The 21,443-nt window shown below is 42.0% G+C and overlaps 1 protein-coding gene across 3 annotated transcripts in view; it reads left to right on the forward strand.

Moving 5' to 3' along the window:
- Positions 1-21,443, forward strand: part of LOC126424875 (uncharacterized) — a 137,771-nt gene that overhangs the window by 36,899 nt on the left and 79,429 nt on the right. For 2 of the 3 annotated variants that reach the window (XM_050087702.1, XM_050087703.1), the window contains one exon: positions 5,103-5,364. In XM_050087702.1, coding sequence (XP_049943659.1) covers positions 5,123-5,364 — 242 coding nt within the window. In that variant the 5' untranslated portion in view covers positions 5,103-5,122. Of the gene's footprint in view, positions 1-5,102; positions 5,365-21,443 lie in introns of those variants that run through there. The other variant, XM_050087704.1, reaches the window with a different exon arrangement.

Genomic DNA, 21,443 nt, shown 5'->3' on the forward strand with positions numbered 1-21,443 from the left:
CCACAACTGACACTTGCAATGTGTTAAGGACATTATACAGGTGCCAATTGTGTTCAGATACAACAGCACAGCCGCAGGCATCGCTAGCATCTGCCTTTGTCTTCAAGCATGCATTTCTTACGATGTTCCCATATTTTTTCCCATTTCCTGCAAGTTCTTCTCTGAGATGAAATTAAGAGAAAGATGTTGAAGTCATAGTCGTAGCAGGCTGCCTGAAACCAGTCAGAAGACTGATGACAAAAATACTCCCCCCTGCAGGTCTGGGGGTTAGAACATGGTTTAACCTCCAACTTCCCAAATTCTACAGAAGTGTGGGCCATTTAAGGAAGGATGCCTTACAGGGTGCACCAGTTATAGATAGTGCCATTAGATCCGATCTGCACCTTTTCTTGTCGTGGCTTTGCATCTCCACCTGTGATTCAGCTATTTGGACGAGGACACCTGGGATACGTCATCTACTTTTGTTGTCTCCTGCCCTCTTCTGCCCCCATAACAATTTCGGATTTCTCTGCACCCAATATCCAGCACGGCAGCCAGTGCGTTGTGGTGGACCATTATGTACTCATTTGGTGGTAGCCTCCTGACAACACAGGGATCGCACTGCTGATGCGTGAGCTGTAAACTTCCGATGTACGCCAAGGAGTACACTCGTGCTCATAAATAAAGGATAATGCTGATGGTGAAACAATGCTCTGGTGAGCAGTTTGCAGGTTTAAATCACCTCGGGTATGACCTGCGGTTGTCACACGTTGGCACTGGCAGCAGTCCACATACGCAAAGTGCATGTCAGAGTACGGTGCAGTGAGTAAATGTGCAGACGTTTTCAGACAGCCTATGGTGACTGCATTGAAAATGGCTCAAAGACACATTGGTGACATTATGAGGGGTAGAATACTAGGGCGACTGGAGGCTGGCCAAACACAGCAGGCCGTAGCACGGACCCTCTGTGTGTCACAAAGTGTGTTCTCAAGATTATGGCAACGATTCCAGAAGACAGGAAACGTGTCCAGGCGCTGCAGTATGGGACGTCCACAGTGTACACCACCATAAGAAGACAGATCGTTATCTTACCGTCAGTGCCCGCAGACAGCCACTGAGTACTGCAGGTAGCCTTGCTCAGGACATTACCACAGCCACTGGAACAGTTGTCTCCAGACACACAATCTACAGACGACTGAACAGACATAGTCCAGAGACCTGCAAGGTGCATTCCACTGACCCCTGGTCACAGGAGAGCCCGTAAAGCCTGATGTCAAGAACACAGTACATGGTCATTGGAACAGTGGTCCCAGGTTATGTTCATGGATGAGTCCAGGTATAGTCTGAACAGTGATTCTCGCCGGGTTTTCATCTGGTGTGAACCAGGAACCAGATACCAACCTCTTAATGTCCTTGAAAGGGACCTGTATGGACGTCGTGGTTTGATGATGTGGGGTGGGATTATGATTGGTGCACGCACACCCCTGTATATCTTAACAGAGGAACTGTAACAGGTCAGGTGTATTGGGATGTCATTTTGCAGCACTATGTCCACCTTTTCAGGGGTGCAGTGGGACTCACCTTCCTCCTGATGGATGATAACGCATGGCCCCACCGAGCTGCCATCATGGAGGAGTACCTTGAAACAGAAGATATCAGGCGAATGGAGTGGCCTGCGTGTTCTCCAGACCTAAACCCCATCGAGCACATCTGGGATGCTCTCGGTCGACATATCGCTGCATGTCTTCAAACTCCTACAACACTTCAGGAACTCCGACAGGCACTGGTGCAAGAATGGGAGGCTATATCCCAGCAGCTCCTCGACTACCTGATCCAGATTATACCAACCCGTTGTGCGACCTGTTTACGTGTGCATGGTGATCATATCCCATATTGATGTCGGGGTACATGTGCAGGAAACTGTGGCATTTTGTAGCACTTGTGTTTCGGGACAGTTTTCTCAACTTATCACCGATACCATGGACTTACAGATCTGTATCGTGTGTGTTCCCTGTGTGCCTATGCTATTAGCACCAGTTTTGTGTAGTGCCACATTGTGTGGCACCACATTGTGCAATTATCCTTAACTTATGAACATGAGTGTAGGCACCTGTCTTCCTGGGGCATGAGGACTCCCGGCAACTGCCATCATGCTAGGTGGCCTTTGCTGTGGTTGGGTGGCGCACATTGGGAGGGCCCCTGATCGGAGTGGGTGGTATCAGTGCAGATAACTTGCGATGAAGTGGACCAAGTTATCATTTACTGGGGACCAAATGGCCTCAGCAGTCTCTAAGAAAGCAAAGATTGATTTCAATGCTAACAGGTATTAGCCTAAATTGTCCCCCCCTCCCCGAGCAACATCTTGGGAGGAACATAAGGCTTCAGAACGACGGGATCAGTATTTGCCTCATTACTTTGTGTGCAGCAGAACTGATGGGAACTCCTTTCTGGATACGAAGCCTCTGTTTTTTGTTGAGCACCTGGAGGATAGATAAGTTTTGGAAGTGACAGCACTCTCCAAAATGCGCAATGGGTTTTTCTTGGTTCAGATGGCTTCACAACAAAGTCCGGGACGTTACTTGCCTGTGACAAGCTGGGTAATATTTCTGTTTCGGTCACTCCTCAAAAATGCCTCAACATGGTCCAGGGAATTATTTTTTGTCGTGACCACCTGTTGCAATCTGACAACAAGCTACGTCCAGATTTAGAATGGTTGGGTATTCGTATCGTTGAGCACGTGTACGGGGGACCCAAAGACAACAGGGTTGGTACTGGTGCCTTCATCTTGGCCTTTGAGGGTGGTCCGTTCCTTGAAAAGCTCAAGGTGATGGTGTACTGCTGTGCCATCAAACCTTATGACCTTCCCCCTATGTGGTGCTTTAAGAGCTGGAAGTTGGGTCACATGTCCTCCCGGTGCAATTCCAGTGCCATATTTTGAGATTGTGGATGTTTACTGCATCCAAATATTCCATGTGCGCATCCTCCCACCTGTGTCAGTTGTGGATAGCACCATTCCCCTGCTCGTCAGACAGCCCAGTACTCCCAAAGGAGCGGAAAATTATAGACTACCATGGACAGGCTGTCTTACCGTGAGACTAAACTCAAATATGAAAGGCTAAACACTACTAGCATACTATCTTCCTATGCTCCACAACAGCATCACCGTTGATGACAATGTTACGCCCATATCTAAGGTTACTGCAGTGGGCCCTCAGGGCAGCCCATCTTCCTCCCCCCTCCATCTGGCTGGGGGCAAGTCTTCTTCTGTTGCTCCCTAATCTTCTGCTTTGGGAGCATCGCCGGCCCTTCACTCAACAGTATGCTTGGGACATCGGTCCCCTTTCCTCAGCCGGAGAAGAAACAGCCTCCTCCAGCTCCTCTCAAGCGGAAGGGGTCCCTTGGGACTCAACCTTCCACAGTCCCCCCCCCCCCCCCCCCCCTCTCCCCTCCCCCCTCCCCCATTGGTCAAGCAGACACCAGTCAGTGGCTGAAAGAGCCACTGGCTGCTGGTTGAAGGGCATCACGGTCTTCCTGTGTCCCTGAAGCTATTTCCAAGAAGCTCTCCCAACAAGCTCCTAAGGAGTGACGAGAGGGCAAACCACCAAAGTAGTAGTTTGCTAAGAAATGGGAGCCTGCAGTTGCCCCTGCAGCAGCACTCCCCCACGGCTCTGCATCCGAGGACAAGGTGGAGATTATGGCGTCCCCTGAGGACGGCTCGGATGCAATGGTACTGGATGCCAACACTCAACCGATGGCAGCAGGTGATGCTGAGGTCTAGTTTGCCTCCTTGGTCGCTTCATGCTACCTCAGACGACAGAAAGCGTCATTCTCCATTGGAAATGTGGCAGTTTTCTCTCCCACCAGGCAACTTCAAAGTGTTGCACCTGCTTTTTGCATTGTTCTTCAGGAAACCTGATTCCCAGTAATGAGGACCACTGCCCTTGGCGGCTGTAGGGGTTTCTACAAAAACTGGAGGGAATTTAATAGTGTTTCAGATGGGGTTTGCGTCTTATGTCATGCAGTCGATATGTTGCAAACCTGTGCCCCTTCCAGTTCCTCATGAGGCTGTGACTGTCAGATTAAGGACAGCGCAGGAGATAACAGCCTGCAGCGTACATCTTCCTGCAAATGATGCAGTACCCCTGAACATATTGGCTGCACTGATTCATCAACTCCCTAAACCTTTCCTGCTTTTGGAAGATTTTAACACCCATAACCCCTTGTGGGGTGGCACCATGCTTACTGCCAAGGTAGAGATACTGAAAATTTTTTTGTTCCAGTCTTTGATCACAATATGAATTCTTTAGACGATGACCGGTTTCAGTCTGTAATGACCATCCTCAGATCTTTTTTACACCATGTCCTAAAGTGATAAGGCCATAATGGAATCGTCAAAACATATAAATATAATCAGCATAGCATCGTCATATAGATCTAAAATAAGGTGTAGAATAGCCCGCATCGTCCACACAGTCATTATTGCAATAATGACTTGATCACCAAGGACGAGGTCTGGTCTGTAAGGTGGATAAATTGATACAGAGGCATTGATTCCTCAAATCGTTTGATAAGTAGTGGACATCTGGGTTGTTTCCTCATGCATGTCTGTTCATTTATTGTTGGGCATTTCAGACCAGTTTCTTAGATTTCGTTCTTTCATCACTGTATCACCATACACTTGTTTTTATTGTTTATAAATTTCAGTAATTTTAAACTTCTGGGTATTTACATTTCAAATAACACATCTTATCTCAATAAGGGAGAAATTTATATCCAACAGACCATTTTAAACAGTCACAAAGTGCAAAAGAACTTGTTCTGACTGGCATTCACACAGCAATGAAATTGGGTGTCGAGAAAACTGTTCAACCTTGGATTGAAGACCAATACTGTCCACATAGTGAATGTGCAAGTATCATTACTGCATGGATCAGTCTTGAAGGTAGAAAGACAATGCAGGAGAATATTTACTGCCTTCTAACACCCAAAAGCAGGCTACACAATACTGACCTAATGGGGTATTCCCTCATTGTCATTTTTTAATAAAAACAGAATCCAAAAGAAATAAATCCTGATGGTAGACGCTTGAAGATCAACTTCAGCTGCCCCTTTCTCTGTTGCAGATATTATGCAGTGATCCACAATGAGCAATGCTCGTGGTCTCCAGGTAGTGGGTATCGCACCAGGGCACTTGGGCAAGTCGTCACGAGACGACTTCCCGCTTATGTCCTTCTTGCGTAAACAGAACTTGTTTGCTGGCTCTGCTGAAAGTGACAATGCCGAAGAACCGGAACCGCTTCCGGACGCAGCAGAACTCAAACGACAGAATGACGAACGCCTTGAAAAGATCCTCCGAGAAGCCCGCATCCAGCTGCAACTGCAAAGGTCAGTTAGTTTGTTTGTGTGTGTGTGTGTGTGTGTGTGTGTGTGTGTGTGTGTGTGTGTGTGTGTGTGTGTGTGTGTGTGAGAGAGAGAGAGACATACCACTGAGGTGCTTACATTTGTTTTTCCTTCTTTCTGTTTAAAATAGCATGTGTAATTTTACGTAGACAATTCCCCACCATTTGTAAATACTTCAGTAATGTTACAATCACCAGAGTAAGCTGTTGCTCGAGTAAAAGCTAGGTCATTCAGGTAAAGTGCTGTTACAGTGTACTGAGCTGTTGCACTGCACACAACTGGTGGCAGTTTCTTTCTGTTGCTCATTAGTTTGCATTTCTCGGGCCCAATCAGGTGATAGTATTGGTAGCCATTGAGAATCACTGATTCTAATGATTTGTTTTGGTGCAAAATAAAATTCCACGATATCATTACTTCTGTTCATGGAATGAAGAGCTCTGATTGATTGACGATTATCATATGGTGAGTAAATATTATAAGATTGGTTATCAATTTTTGTGTATATTTTTTGTGTTGTATGTAACTTGGAAAATGATGACACTTATTGGTATATTGTTTCATATTCCAATGCAGTTGCTTTAATTTACAGGACCAAAAAAGTAGGTTTGTGATAGACAGACTCACCGTGGGATGCATATTCAAAAGAACTCATTTGTGGATGCGGAAATATACAACTTCTGTGGTTGAGCAAATGCTTTTATCAAATTGTACTATTGTCGATTGGCACAGGTATTGTCACTTAGTTTGTACTGTGTGAAGACTGGTGACAGACTTGGTGTCGTCGTATTGTAGAGATTGGTCAATTTTGTGTTTGAAAGGAGAAGCTTTGGAAGAAGTAGTGATTATGTTACAGAGTGAGTGAGTGGTAGCACTCAGGAAGCAAGAAGTGCTTCTTTAAAGTTGTTGAGGAAAGGACAAAACACATTCTTCTGAATTTCATAAATATGTGTTACCTGGCACAACAGTAATATCAGATTGCTTCTGATCACACAAGTGCCTTTGTAACAAAGCTTTAGTGCATTTAACTGTGAACCACAAAATTACTTTTAAAGGTACAGACATGGGTGTGCACACAGGTGGTAGAGAAAGCAGATTCTCTACAATTAAGCATTTTCTACATGGAAGTAACATATTTTATGTTGTACTTGCTTAGATGCAGGAAGGAGGAAGTGGAGTGGAGAAAACTATTTTTCATGAAGTTTAGGAAAACCATTTCCAAAATTACAATCCAGAACAAGATTTTATTTTTATTGTATATTGTTCTTTTCTATTCCTATTTCCATTGCAGTAACAACTTCTTAGCCTAAACGGAGTACTAGTATTGTTGGAAAGTTGGCAACGCTGATTGTGGGATGAAGTTGTGGCTATAGAAAATGATATACAAACTAGTGTCCCTGTAATTGAAGTAACAGCTGTTTTGGCACATAGACGAATAATTATAGAAGGAAAACTGTATGTGTGACAAACTGATATGTAAATAGGCACCTGTGGTTTAGGGGTAACATCTTCGATTAGTAAACAAAGCATCATCAATTCCGGCTTCGAAACCCATCACCGCTTAAATTTTGATTAATTATCAGCATTTGCAGCTGAAGACTTTTGGCATAAGAAGTCATCCTCATACTGCCAACAGCCTTGTCAAAGAGGGCGGAGCAGCAGACAGAAGTTCAGGGCACACTCTTGTCTTTGGGGTGGGAAACTGCCCATAAAGGCAGAAGGATCGGCAGTGATCAATTAGTGTGAGGATACAGAAGGCAATGGAAATCACTGCATTAAAGACACATTACGTGTATCCACAGGACATGTGGCCTGCAACTGAAAAAGTGTCATGATGATCTCTCCATTGGCAGAAAAATGTGTTGGTTGGACCATCAGTGAGAGAGTATGTCGAGTTCCTGCTGCAAATAAGCCGAGTACACCATTCGTTTGTTATTTTTACGAGCTTCAAACAGGAGCAACTTCAATAGTGGATAGGAACTGTGATTGCTGTGTGCAGATCGGAGCTGAGTTGGTGACCCTTCGCTCACAGCTCCAGGCATTGTTGGCTTCCATCGCAGCTTGAGGCTGCTGCCAAGGGGCATCACTGGGGGGGGGGGGGGGGGGGGTGGGGGTTGGACGTGGGGATGCACATCCCACATGCCCCTCGATCAGTCCACTGCTGTGACTGCCCCATGTACAGCCTGCACTGAGGTTTGACCCGTGGTAGAGTGGAAGATCATTCCAAAGTTTGGCAGGCAGCAGAAGACTTTCCGAGTAGCTGATTCTAGGGCCTCCCCAGTTCATTTGATGAACAGGTTTCAAGCGTTTTCTGTGCCTGATGAAGTCTCTAAGCCAGATGCAGTCGTCCACCCTATTCTAGAGGGAGCTTCTCGGCCCGCAAGATCTGGGCATTGACAGAGTGTGGGGAGCTCCAACTTAGGTGCATAATGGGGTCCATTTGAAACATGGCTGCCAAGGAGGGGAAGGAAGCTAGTATGCACTCCATGTGCATACCGGGAGGAGTCATTCCGGATGGGTAAAGGGTGCTTCCGGATGCCATGAAGAGTACAGGGTGCAGCCAACTGCAGGTGATGGCTCATTTCTGTACCAATGACATGTGTTGCTTTGGATCGGAGGAGATTCTCGCTGGTTTTGGGCAGCTAGCAGACATGGTAAAGACTGCCAGTCTTGCTTGCGAGATAAAGGTGGAGCTCACCATCTGCAACACTATTGATAGAGCCAACTGTGGTCCTTCGGTGCAGAGCCAAGTGGAGGGTTCGAATCAGAGGCTCGGGCAGTTGTGTGACTGAGTAGGATGCAGATTCCTTGACTTGTGCCAAGGGGTGGTGAGTTTCAGGGTTTCGCTTAATAGGTCAGGAGTCCACTACATATAGGAAGTGGCTACTTGGGTAGTGGAGGCTACACAAAGGAAGGGACTGGACGGTTTTTTAGGTCTCAGGAAACCACAGAAAGGGTATCTATCTAAAAGGGGGCAGGTAAAACACAGTAAGGTAGTTGTAGCAATAATCGGGATTTTAGTTGTAAATTGTCGTAGCTGTGTTGGGAAAGAACCAGAACTGCAAACCCTAATACAAAGCACTGAAGCTCAAATAGTTACAGCTACGGAAAGCTGGCTAAAGCAGGAAATTAGTTCAGCCAAAATTTTTTCAAATGACCTAACAGTGTCCAGAAAGGATGGACTAAATACAGTTGGTGGTGGAGTATTTATTGCTGTCAGCAGTAGTTTACCATGTAATGAAATTGAAGTAGATAGCTCCTGCAAAATAGTATGGGTAGAGGTTATACTTGGCAATCAGACTAAACTATTAACTGGACCATTTTACTGATTCCCAATTCAGATGACATAGTTGCTGAACATTTCAAAGAAGACTTCAGTCTCATTTCAAATAGGTACCCCACTCTTACAATTATAGTCGGTGGTACCTTAAATCTAACCTCGATATGCTGGAAAAATTACATGTTTAAAACTGGTAGCAGGCATAAAGTGTTGTTCGGAATGCTTCCTCTTGAAAAATTACTTCATAAGGCCACTCAAAGCGTAAATGGTTGCAAAAGTATACTTGACCTCTTAGCAACAAATAATCCTGGACAAATACGGAATATTATAATGGATACAGGGATTAGTGACTGCAAGGCAGTTGCTGCTAGGCTGAATATGGTAACACCCACAACCATCAAAAAGAAACACAAAGTACATCTATTTAAAAAAGCTGAAAAAAATGCTCTCAGCGCCTTTTTAAGAGACAGTCTCCTTCCGATCTGACCACGTAAGCATAGAAAAGATGGGAATGATTTCATAGAGATAGTATCGACGGCAATATACTACATAAATTAGTGAGTGATAGTACTGATCCCCCATGCCACACGAAACAGGTCATTCGCTGTTGCAGAAGCAATGAAAAAAGCTCGCCAAATTTAAAAGAATGCAAAATCCCCAACATTGGCAAAGTTTTGCAGAAATTTGAAATATAACATGTGTTTCAATACGAGATCATTTTAATAATTTCCACAATGAAACACTGTCTTGGAATCTGCACACCAGTGCCAAGACGCAGTCAGTATCTCCACTGCACGATAACAACTGTGAAGTCGCTGATCACAGTGCCACTAACACAGAGTTCATTATACACGGTTTTCTTAAACTACTTCACCAAAGAAGATCAAGTAAATATTCCTGAATTCCAACGAAGAAGAACTGCCAAGATGAGAAACGTAGAAGTAGATATCCTCGGTGTAGCTGTTATATCACTTAATAAAGGCAAGAACTCTGGTCCAGATTGTATACCACTCAGGTTCCTTTCAGAATATGCTGATACAATAGCTCCATATTTAGCAATTATATACAACCGCTCACTCATAGAAAGATCCAAACCTAGAGAATGGAAAACTGCTCAAGTCACACCAATACCCAAAAAGGGAAATAGGAGAAATCCGCTGAATTACAGGGCCATATCACTACCGTCAATTTGCAGTAGGGTTTTGGAAAATACACTGTGTTCAAACATTATGAATTACCTCGAACAAAAGATTCGTTCACACAGTCAGCACAGATTCAGAAAATATCGTTTTTGTGAAACACAACTAGCACTTCTTCCTTGTGAAGTAATGAGTGCTATTGATAGGAGATGTCAAATTGATTCCATATTTTTAGATTTCCAGAAGGCTTTAGACACTGTTCCTTACAAGTGTCTTCTAACCAAACTGCGTGCCTATAGAATATCGCCTCAGTTTTGCGACTGGATTCATTATTTCCCGTCAGAAAGGTAACAGTTCATAGTAATAGACGGAAAGTCATCAAGTAAAATAGAAGTAATATCCGATGTTCCCCAAGGAAGTTTTATAGGCCCTCTATTGTTCCTGATCTATATTAACAACATATGAGACAATCTGAGTAGTCATCTTAGTTTGCTGATGATGCTGTCATTTACCGTCTTGTAAAGTCATCAGATGACCAAAATGAATTGCAAAATGATTTAGATAAGATACCTGTATGGTGTGAAAAGTGGCAATTGACCCTGAATAAAGAAAAGTTTGAAATTATTCACATGAGTACTAAAAGAAATCTGGTAAATTTTGACTACATGAAAGTCACACTAATCTGAAGGCTGTAAATTCAACTAAATACTTAGGGACTACAATTACAAATAACCTAAATTGGAATGATCACATAGATAATATTGTGAGTAGAGCAAACCAAAGACTGCAATTCATTGGCAGGACACTTAGAAGGCGCAACAAGTCTACTAAAGAGACTACTTACACCATGCCTGTCCGCCATATCCTGGAGTATTGTTGTGTGGTGTGAGATCCGCATCAGGTGGGACTGACGTGCGACTTTGAAAAAGTTCAAAGAAGGGCAGCTCATTTTGTATTATCGCGAAATAGGGGAGATAGTGCCACAGACATGACACGTGACTTGGAGTGGCAATCATTAAAACAAAGGCATTTTCGTTGCGACGGGATCTTTTTGTGAAATTTCAATCACCAGTTTTCTCCTCCAATTGCGAAAACATTCTGTTGGCATCCACCTTCATAGGGAGAAACGATCATCACAAGAGAGAGAAATCAAGGCTTGCACAGAAATTTAAGTGCTGTTTGTCTCTCTACCATTCCACTCTCGAATGGCACACGGGAAAGAGTGAAGGTTGTTCATTCAACCCTCTGCCAGGCACTTTATTGTGAATAGCAGAGTAATTGTGTAGATGTAGATTCCAGAATAGTTTCCCATTCAGATTTCTGGGAGGGGACTGCCAAGTACAAGTCTGCTCGTGGAATGTCAGAAGCTTGAATGTGGCTGCGAAGGTAGAAAATCTGAAACGGGATATGTGACCCTCAATCTAGATATAGTAGGGATCAGTGAACCGAAATGGAAAGAAGACAAGGATGAGTATAGGGTAATATCAACAGCAGCAGAAAATGCTATAATGGGATTAGGATTCATTCTGAAAAGGAAGGAAGGACAAGGAGTGAGTTACTGTGAAAAGTTCAGTGATAGGGTTGTTCTCACCAGGCTGGACAGCAAACAAACATTGACGACGATAGTACAGGTAGACACGCAGACATCACAAGCTAAAGATGAAGAGATAAAGAAAGTATGAGGATACTGAAAAGGTAGTTCAGTACATAAAGGGAGATGAAAATCAAATAGTCATGGGGGACTGGAATGCAGTTGTAGGGGAACGTGTTGAAGAAAAGATTACATGAGAAAATGGGCTTGGAACGAGGAATGGAGAGAGGTGAAAGACTGAGTTCCATTTTAAATTTCAGCTAGTAATAGTGAATAATCTGTTCAAGAATCACATGAGGAGATGATATACTTGGAAAAGGCTGGGTGATAAGGGAAGATTTTAACTAGAATACATAATGATCAGGCAGAGATTCTGAAATCATATACTGGATTGTAAGTTTTACCCAGCAGAAGATACAGACTCAGATCGCAGTTTTGTAGTGATGAAGACTAGGTTGAAGTCTAAGAGATTAATCAGGAAGAACCAATATGCAAAGAAGTGAGATAAGGAAGTACTAAGGAATGACGAGACATGCTTGAAGTCTCTAAAGCTGTAGATACAGCAATGAGGAATAGCTCAGTAGGCAGTACAATTGAAGAGGAATTGACATCTCTCAAAAGGGCCATCACAGAAGTTGGAAAGAAAAACAGAGGTACAAAGAGAGTAACTGCGAAGAAAACATGGGTAACAGAAGAAATACTTGATTTTATCGACAAAAGGAGGAAGTACAAAAATTTTCAGGGAAATTCAGTGATACAGAAACTCAAGTCGCTGATGAATGAAATAAATAGGAAGTGCAGGGAAGCTAAGACGAAATGGCTGCATGAAAAAAGTGAAGAGATTGAAAAAGAAGTGATTGTCGGAAGGACTGACTCATCATACAGAATAGTCAAAACTACCTTCGATGAAATTAAAAGCAAAGGTACTAACATGAAGAGTGCAATGGGAATCCCATTGTTAAATGCAGAGGAGAGTGTGGATAGATGTAGAGAGTACATTGAAAGCCTCTGTGAGGGGGAAGATTTGTCTGATGTGATGTGATAGAAGAAGAAACAGGAGTTGATGGGGAAGAGATAAGGTATCCAGTATTTGAATCAGAATTTAAGAGATACAGAAGGGATAGGTAACATTCATCAGCATTTCTAAAATCAGTGGGGGAATTGGCAGCAAAACGACTGTTCACTGTGAGTAGAATGTATGAGTCTGGCTACATACTATCTGACTTTGAGAAATATATCATCCCACCGTTCTGAAGACTGTAAGAGCTGACAAACATGAGAATTATCGCACAGTCAGCTTAACAGCTCATGCATCCAAGTTGTTGACTGGAATAATGTACAGAAGAATGGAAAAGAAAGTTGAGGATGTGTTAGATGACAATCAGTTTGCTTCAGGAAAGGTAAAGGCACCAGAGAAACAATTCTGACATTGCAGTTGATAATGGAAGCAAGACTAAAGAAAAATCAAGGTACATTCATAGGCTTTGTCGACCTGGAAAAAGGGTTCGACAATGTAAAATGGTGTATGTTCAAAATTCTGAAAAAATTAGGGGTAAGCTGTAGGGAGAGATGGGTAATATACATTGTGTACAAGAAACAAGACGGAATAATAAGAGTGAACGACCAAGAATGAAGTGCTCAGATTAAAAGGAGTGCAAAACAGTGATGTAGTCTTTCGCACCTGCTCTTCGATATATACATCGAAGAAGCAGTGATGGAAATAAAAGGAAGATTCAGGAGTGATTAAAATTCAAGGTGAAAGGATATCAATGATAAGATTTGCTGATGACGTAAATTGAAGAAAGACTAAAGTAATGAGAAGAAGCAGAAATGAGGACAGTGCAAAACTTATCAGGATTGATGGTCACGAAGTAGATGAAGTTAAGGAAATCTATTACCTAGGCAGCAAAATAATCATTGATGGATGGAGCTAGGAGGACAATAAAAGCGGACTAGCACTGGCAAAAAGGGCATTCCTGGCCAAGAGAAGTCTACTAGTATCTAACATAGGCCTTGATTTGAGGAAGAAATTTCTGAGGATGTACGTCTGGAGTACAGCATTGTATGGTAGTGAAACATGGACTGTGGGAAAAATGGAACAGAAGAGAATTGAAGCATTTGAGATGTGGTGCTACTGACAAATGTAGAAAATTAGGTGGACTGGTAAGATAAGGAATGAGGAGGCTCTGTGCAGAATCAGAGAGGAAAGGAATATGTGGAAAACACTGACAGGGAGAAAGGACATGATGATAGGTCATCTGTTAAGACATCAGGGAGTGACTTCCATGGTTCAAGATGGAGCTGTAGATGGCAAAAACTGTAGGGGAAGATGGAGATTGGAATACATCCAGCAGGTAACTGAGGACGTATGTTGGAAGTGCTACTCTGGTATGAAGAGATTGGCACAGTAGAAGAATTTGAGGCGGTTCGCATCAAATAAGTCAGAAGACTGATGACTCGAATAACGTAGCCCGAAATATAATTTATATTGAAATGTTAGTTGGTTGTCAGTTTGCAAAGCCTAAAAAGTTGTTACTGCAGGGAAGTATTAATTGAAAAGAAGAATATAAAAAAGAACAAAAATTCAAACCGTTTCCTGGATTGTAATTTTGCAAACAGCTTCCGTAAACTTAATGAAAAATAACTTTCTGCACTCCACTTCCTCCTCTAAATTTACTTAAGCAAATAAGACATAAATCATGTTTTTGTACTGATCTGTTCCATGCAGGAAATGATTTATAGCTGACCACCTGCCTTCTGCACTACCAGTGTGCACACCTACGAGGTGCGGCTAGAAAAAAACCGGACTGATGCTGGAAAAAACATTTATTTACAATTATTTACAATTTCATGTTATCTCCTTCAATGTACTCTCCTCGTCGGTCTCTACACCGCTCCATACGAATTTTCCACTGTTCATAGCAATGCTGCAGATCATTTTCGGTATGTCCATACATTACTTCCGTCGCTTTTTCTTTTACTGCTTCAACAGTCTCAAATCTAGTTCCTTTCAAAGCTGACTTGACTTTAGGGAAAAGAAAAGGTCACAGGGGGCCAAATCAGGTGAGTAGGGTGGATGATCTAAGATGGGAATGTTGTGTTTTGCCAAAAACGTCTTCACTGACAACGCACTGTGAGCTGGGGCATTGTCTTGGTGAAGGATCCATGACTTTTTTCTCCACAAATCATTCCGTTTTCTACGTACTCGCTCACGTAGGGTAGCCAGGACGCTAATGTAGTAATGCTGATTCACTGTTTGTCCCTCTGGTACCCAATCAATGTGCACAATCCCTTTGATGTCAAAAAAAAAAAAACAATCATCATTGCCTTGAATTTCGATTTTGACATTCGTGCTTTTTTTTTTGTCGTGGAGAACCAGGAGTTTTCCAATGCATCGATTGGCGTTTAGTTTCGGGATCGTAAGTAAAAAACCACGATTCATCGCAAGTAATAACATTTTGTAAGAAGGTGGGATCACTTTCAATGTTTTCCAGGATGTCAGAACAAATCATTCTTCGGCGTTCCTTCTGTTCAATTGTGAGACACTTTGGAACCATTTTTGAACACACTTTGTTCATGTTGAAACTTTCATGAAGAATCTGCCTAACACTTTCCTTGTCAACTCCTGTTAACTCAGACACTGCTCTGATTGTTAAACGGCGATCTTGCCGAACAAGTTTACGGATTTTTTTCAATGTTTGCATCAGTTTTTGCTGACAATGGTCTGCCAGTGCGAGTGTCATCACTGGTGTCTTCGCGGCCATCTTTAAATCGTTTAAACCACTCAAACACTTGTGTTCGCGATAAACAATCATCGCCGTACACTTGTTGTAACATTACAAACGTTTCACTTGCAGATTTTCCTAGTTTGAAACAAAATTTGATGTTAACACGCTGTTCTTTCTGTACACTCAACATTTTCCGACGCACAGACAAAACGTCAACTACTTAAAACAGACGCCACGGGCAGACTGAGTGCAGGAGGCAGATGAAACTCGAGCAGTAGGCGGAGCGAGAGTCACGTGACAGGCCACGCGACTTTCAGCCTTATTGCATTCGTTTTATTGTTTCACCAGTACTAGTCCGGTTTTTTTCTAGCCACACCTCGTATGTCTGGACCTTTGAAAGTAATTTTGTAGTTCGCTGGAGAAAAACTGGCTTGTGGTGATTGACCAACTTGTAGTGTAGCCTGAGATGTAGGTTAAGTTTGGTTGCTAAATCTCAGAAATCACTTTTGCAGTGATAGTTTCAAAAATTTTGTGGGGTATATTCATAACATACAGGTTTCTGAGGTGGTGGCTAGCCGAAAACCTAAGTGTATAGCTTAAATTTCATGGAATATTTTTTATTATATGAAGGCATTCAGAAAAATTTGATTTCATACACTAGACGTCATAATGATGATCACCAAATGCACTTATCTCATTGGTTCCACCACCTGGCCTAATCAGTCAACACCACCAGTTCACTTTGGCCACCCTGTATTGAGCATATGTATTCCACTTTCTTTTAACTTTCTCTATACCTGTTCCAAAGTTTTACGAGTTCTTACGTTATTTTGTTGATATTCAGTCTTTTTTCCAGTTATGTCAATGTTTTTGAAATTATGGTTAGGGTTGTACCTAAGAACACAGTTTAAATTGTTCTGATTGAAACATTTAAAACATTGCTTCCCTCACATATTTCTGTTCTTATTACAATTATGTTGAAGATTTCCAAGGTCGTGATTACGGTGTGTTGCCTAAGGACAAATTTTAAATTGCTACAATTGGAACAAGCAGAAATAACATTTACAGACTTGCTTCTGAGAAACATTTCGCTATTTTTACTACTGATGAGATTTGCTATCTTTCAGGTCACAGATATTTTGGTATGTTAACTAAATTTATATACACAGCACAACACTACGAATGAAGAATCTTACTGGCTACTAAAGAGTGACTCCTCATTAGTTGTAACTTCCAGTCACGCACTGCGCGGTTGCCAACTGCGTCACACAACGGTATACTCAGGTACACCGCAACAGCACTTTCACATTTGTGACACAGATCATCATCAAATCTATAAAGTCAAGTCGTACTTAATACTATGATATCAGTAATTCAGTATAAACTGAGTGGTTTTTTATTATAATATCCACTGATAGAAAATAGTAAGACACAAATGTGAAACAATGGGGAACTGCTGAAATTACGTTACACTGTTGACAGTGTGGAATTTTCTGTTTAAATAATTTGCACTGACTTTTTATTTTTATTGAACTATTAGTAATTCAGAGTAACAACACTTTCGTGTTTACATTCGAGAAATATTGCAGAAAGTTAACAGCATACACTCCAGTATTCTTAAAAGTGGAGCACTGTCACGTACTACACGTCTGTATGTCAGTGCTCTGCATAGCACAGTAATTCAACGTAAATCAGCCTTTTGTTCGTTGCCTTCATTTATTCAAAGAACATTCTTATTATTATTATCATTATTTAATACAGGTGTGTGTGAATACACATTTCATCTAAATAAACCAATAGCTGCTTTAATTCTAGTGCATCTCTTTTTTTGTAAAAATATTATATCATTTGCCTTCTTTGAAACAGTCATCTTGTTTGTATATCATAACTTATTTATTCTGACAAAGTTTACGAACAAATTTAACAGAACAAACACTGTCTTGCACAACATGAGGCCATGAGTGAGTTGGGAGGATCAGAATAATGACTGAATGTTTTGTATTCTACTGTTGCGCAAGCTACCAGCTTTCTCTCAGTAAAACCACTCAATCTGGTGGGTTTTTATAAAGGAGATATCGTCATTGGCTTGGCGAGATAAGTTAGTATCCAGTAAAACAACGATCTTATTAAGAAGGTTGAAAGTAGAGTGTGTACTTAGAAATGTGTTAGTGTATATGACAAAAAACTAGGGACAAGACAACTGAATTTAATTTGGATACTTGGTCATGAATGCAGATTTAGTGATGAAAAGCCAGTATGGTAGAATGTGTATGAAAAGCCAGTATTGTAGAATGTTGATGTTTTCTCACAAATTGTTTTGAAAATTTGAATACCATTGTGGCAAGGTATCCTTCAGGTAGCGTTAAAGTTCATGAGGACAATTTCTTCTTGTCGTTTCTATGACAGGACACTCTAAAAATCATTAATTGTAGCTTAATACACTACTGGCCATTAAAATTGCTACACCATGAAGATGACGTGCTACAGATGTAAAATTTAACTGACAGGAAGAAGATGCTGTGATATGCAAATGATTAGCTTTTCAGAGCATTCACACAAGGTTGGTGCTGGTGGCGACACCTACAATGTGCTGATATGAGGAAAGTTTCCAACAGATTTCTCATACACAAACAGCAGTTGACCGTCGTTGCCTGGTGAAACGTTGTTGTGATATGTCGTGTAAGGAGGAGAAATGGGTACTATCATGTTTCCGACTGTGATAAAGGTCGGATTGTAGCCTACCATGATTGCGGTTTATCGTACCGCGACATTGCTGCTCGTGTTGGTCGAGATCCAATGACTGTTAGCAGAATATGGAATCGGTGAGTTCAGGAGGGTAATACGGAACGGCGTGCTGGGTCCCAATGGCCTCATATCACTAGCAGTCGAGATGACAGGCATCTTATCCACATGGCTGTAACAGATCGTGCAGCCACGTCTTGATCCACGAGTCAACAGATGGGGACATTTGCAAGACAATAACCATCTGCATGAACAGTTCGATGATGTTTGCAGCAGCATGGACTATCAGCTCGGAGACCATGGCTGCGGTTACCCTTGACGCTGCATCACAGACAGGAGCGCACACGATGGTGTACTCAATGACTAACCTGGGTGCACGAATGGCAAAACATAATTTTTTCAGATGAATCCAGGTTCTGTTTACAGCATCATGATGGTCGCATACGTGTTTGGCGACATTGCGGTAAACGCACATTAGAAGCGTGTATTCGTCATCGCCATACTTGCGTATCACCCGACATGATGGTATGGGGTGCCATTGGTTACACGTCTCGGTCACCTCTTGTTCGCATTGACGGAACTTTGAACAGTGGACGTTACATTTCAGATGTGTTACGACCCGTGGCTCTACCCTTCATTTGATTCCTGCGAAACCCTACATTTCAGCAGGATAATGCACGACCGGATGTTGCAGGTCCGGTACGGGCCTTTCTGGATACAGAAAATGTTCAGCTGCTGCCCTGGCCAGCACATTCTCCAGATCTCTCACCAATTGAAAACGTCTGGTCAATGGTGGCCGAGCAACTGGCTCATCACAATACGCCAGTCACTACTCTTGATGAACTGTGGTATCGTGTTGAAGCTGCATGGGCAGCTGTACCTGTACACTCCATCCATGCTCTGTTTGACTCAATGCCCAGGCATATCAAGGCCACTATTACAGCCAGAGGTGGTTGTTCTGGGTACTGATTCCTCAGGATCTATGCACCCAAATTGCATGAAAATGTAATCACATGTCAGTTCTAGTATAATATATTTGTCCAAAGAATACTCGTTTATCATATGCATTTCTTCTTGGTGTAGCAAATTTAATGGCCAGTAGTGTATGTAAATGCTACAATTAATGACTTCTAGAGTGGCCTGCCATAAAGCATAATATGTAACTCCCCCCCCCCCCCCCCATACAGATAGCTGTACTGTAGGTGCAACTTCAACAAAGGGGTATCTGTTCAGAGGCCACACAAACATGTGGTTCCTGAAGAGGGACAGCAGCCTTTACAGTACTTTCAGGGGCAACAGTCAGGATGATTGACTGATCGGATCTTGTAACATTAAGCAAAACGACCTTGCTGTGCTGGTACTGTGAATGGCTGAAAGAAAGGGGAAACTACAGCCATAATTTTTTCCAAGGGCATGCAGCTTTTCTGTATGGTTAAATGATGATGGCATCCTCTTGGGTAAAATATTCCGGAGGTAAAATGTCCCCCATTCGGATCTCCGGGTGGAGACTACTCAGGAGGACATAGATATCTGGAGAAACAAAACAAAAGAAATGGATCAGTGTGTGGAATGTCAGATCCTGTAAACAGGCAGGTAGGTTAAAAAATTTAAAAAGGGAAATGTATAGCTTAAAATTAGATATAGTGGGAATTAGCGAAGTTCGGTGGCAAGAGGAACAAGACTTGTGGTCAGGTGAATACAGGGTTATAAATAAAAAAATCAAATAACTGTAATGCACGAGTAGATCAATAATGAAAAAAAAATTAGGAGTGCGAATAATCTATTACAAACAGCATAGGGAACGCATTATTGTGGCCAAGATAGACACGAAGCCCATGCCTCCACAGTAGTAAAATTTTATATGCCAACTAGCTCCGCAGATGATGAAGAGGTTGAAGAAATGTATGAGGCAATGAAAGAAATTATTCAGACGGTTAAAGGGAGACGGAAATTTAATAGTCATAGGGGCCTATAATTCGATAGTAGGGAAGAGAAGAGAAGGAAAAGTAGTAGGTGAATATGGACTGGGGGTAAGGAATGAAAGAGGAAGCCACCTGATGAAATTTTGCACAGAGCATAATTTAATTATAGCTAACTCTTGGTTTAAGAATCAGTAAAGAAGGTTGTATTTGTGGAATGGAACTGGAGATGGTGGAAGGTTTCAGATACATTGTATAATGGTAAGACAGAGATTTAGGAACCAGGTTTTAAATTGTAAGACATTTCCAGCAGCAAATGTAGACTCTGGCCGCAATCTATTGGTTATGAACTGTAGGTTAAAACTGAAGAAACTACAAAAAGGTGGGGATTTAAGGAGATGGGATCTGGATAAACTGAAAGAACCAGAGATTTAGAGAGTTTCAGAGAGGTCATTAGGGACCAATTGACAAGAGGGGGGGGGGGGGGGGGGGGGAAGAAATACAGTAGAAGAAGAATGGGTAGCTTTGAGGGATGAAATAGTGAAGGCAGCAGAGGATCAAGTAGGTAAAAAGACGAGGTTCTAGTAGAAATCCCTGGGTAACAGAAGATATATTGAACTTAACTGATGAAAGGAGAAAATATAAAAATGCAGTAAATGAAGCAGGCGAAAAGGAGTACTAATATCTCAAAAATGAGGTTTACAGGAAGTGCAAAATGGCTAAGCAGGGATGGCTAGAACTAATGTGAAGATGTAGAGACTTACATCACTAGAGGTAAGATAGATACTGCCTACAGGAAAATTAAAGAGACCTTTGAAGAAAAGAGAACCACTTGTATGAATATCAATAGCTCAGGTGGAAAACCAGTTCTAAACAAAGAAGGGAAAGCAGAAAGGTGGAAGGAGTATATAGAGGGTTTATACAAGGGCAATGTACTTGAGGGCGATGTTATGGAAATGGAAGAGGACATAAATGAAGATGAAATGGGAGATATGATATTGCGTAAAGAATTTGACAGAGCACTGAAAGATCTAAGTCAAAACAAGTCCCATTGATAGCCATGGGAGGGCCAACCATGACACCATCTGGTGAGAAAGATTTATGAGACAGGCGAAATACCCTCAAACTTCAAGAAGAATATAGTAATTCCAATCCCAAAGAAAGCAACTGTTGACAGGTGTGAAAATTAGCGAACTATCAGTTTAATAAGTCACAGCTGCAAAATATTATCACGAGTTGTTTACAGACAAATGGAAAAACTGGTAAAGCTGACCTTGGGGAGGATCAGTTTGAATTCTGTAGAAATATTGCAACACATGAGGCAATACAGACCCTATGACTTATCTTATAGAAGATAGATTAAGGAAAGGCAAACATACGTTTCTAGTGTGAGGTCAATACAGGGAGAGAGAGACTATTTACAGTCTGTACAGAAACCAGATGCCAGTTATGAGTCGAGGGGTATGAAAGGGAAGCAGTGGTTGGGAAGGGAGTGAGACAGGTTTATAGCCTATACCCGATGTTATTCAATCTGTATATTGAGCAAGCAGTAAAGGAAACAATATAAAAATTTGGAGTAGGAGTTAAAATCCATGGAGAAGAAATAAAAACTTTGCAGTTTGCCAATGACGTTGTAATTCTGTCAGAGACAGCAAAGGACCTGGAAGA

Source organism: Schistocerca serialis, chromosome 10, assembly GCF_023864345.2.
Source record: "Schistocerca serialis cubense isolate TAMUIC-IGC-003099 chromosome 10, iqSchSeri2.2, whole genome shotgun sequence".
Lineage (NCBI taxonomy): Eukaryota > Metazoa > Arthropoda > Insecta > Orthoptera > Acrididae > Schistocerca > Schistocerca serialis.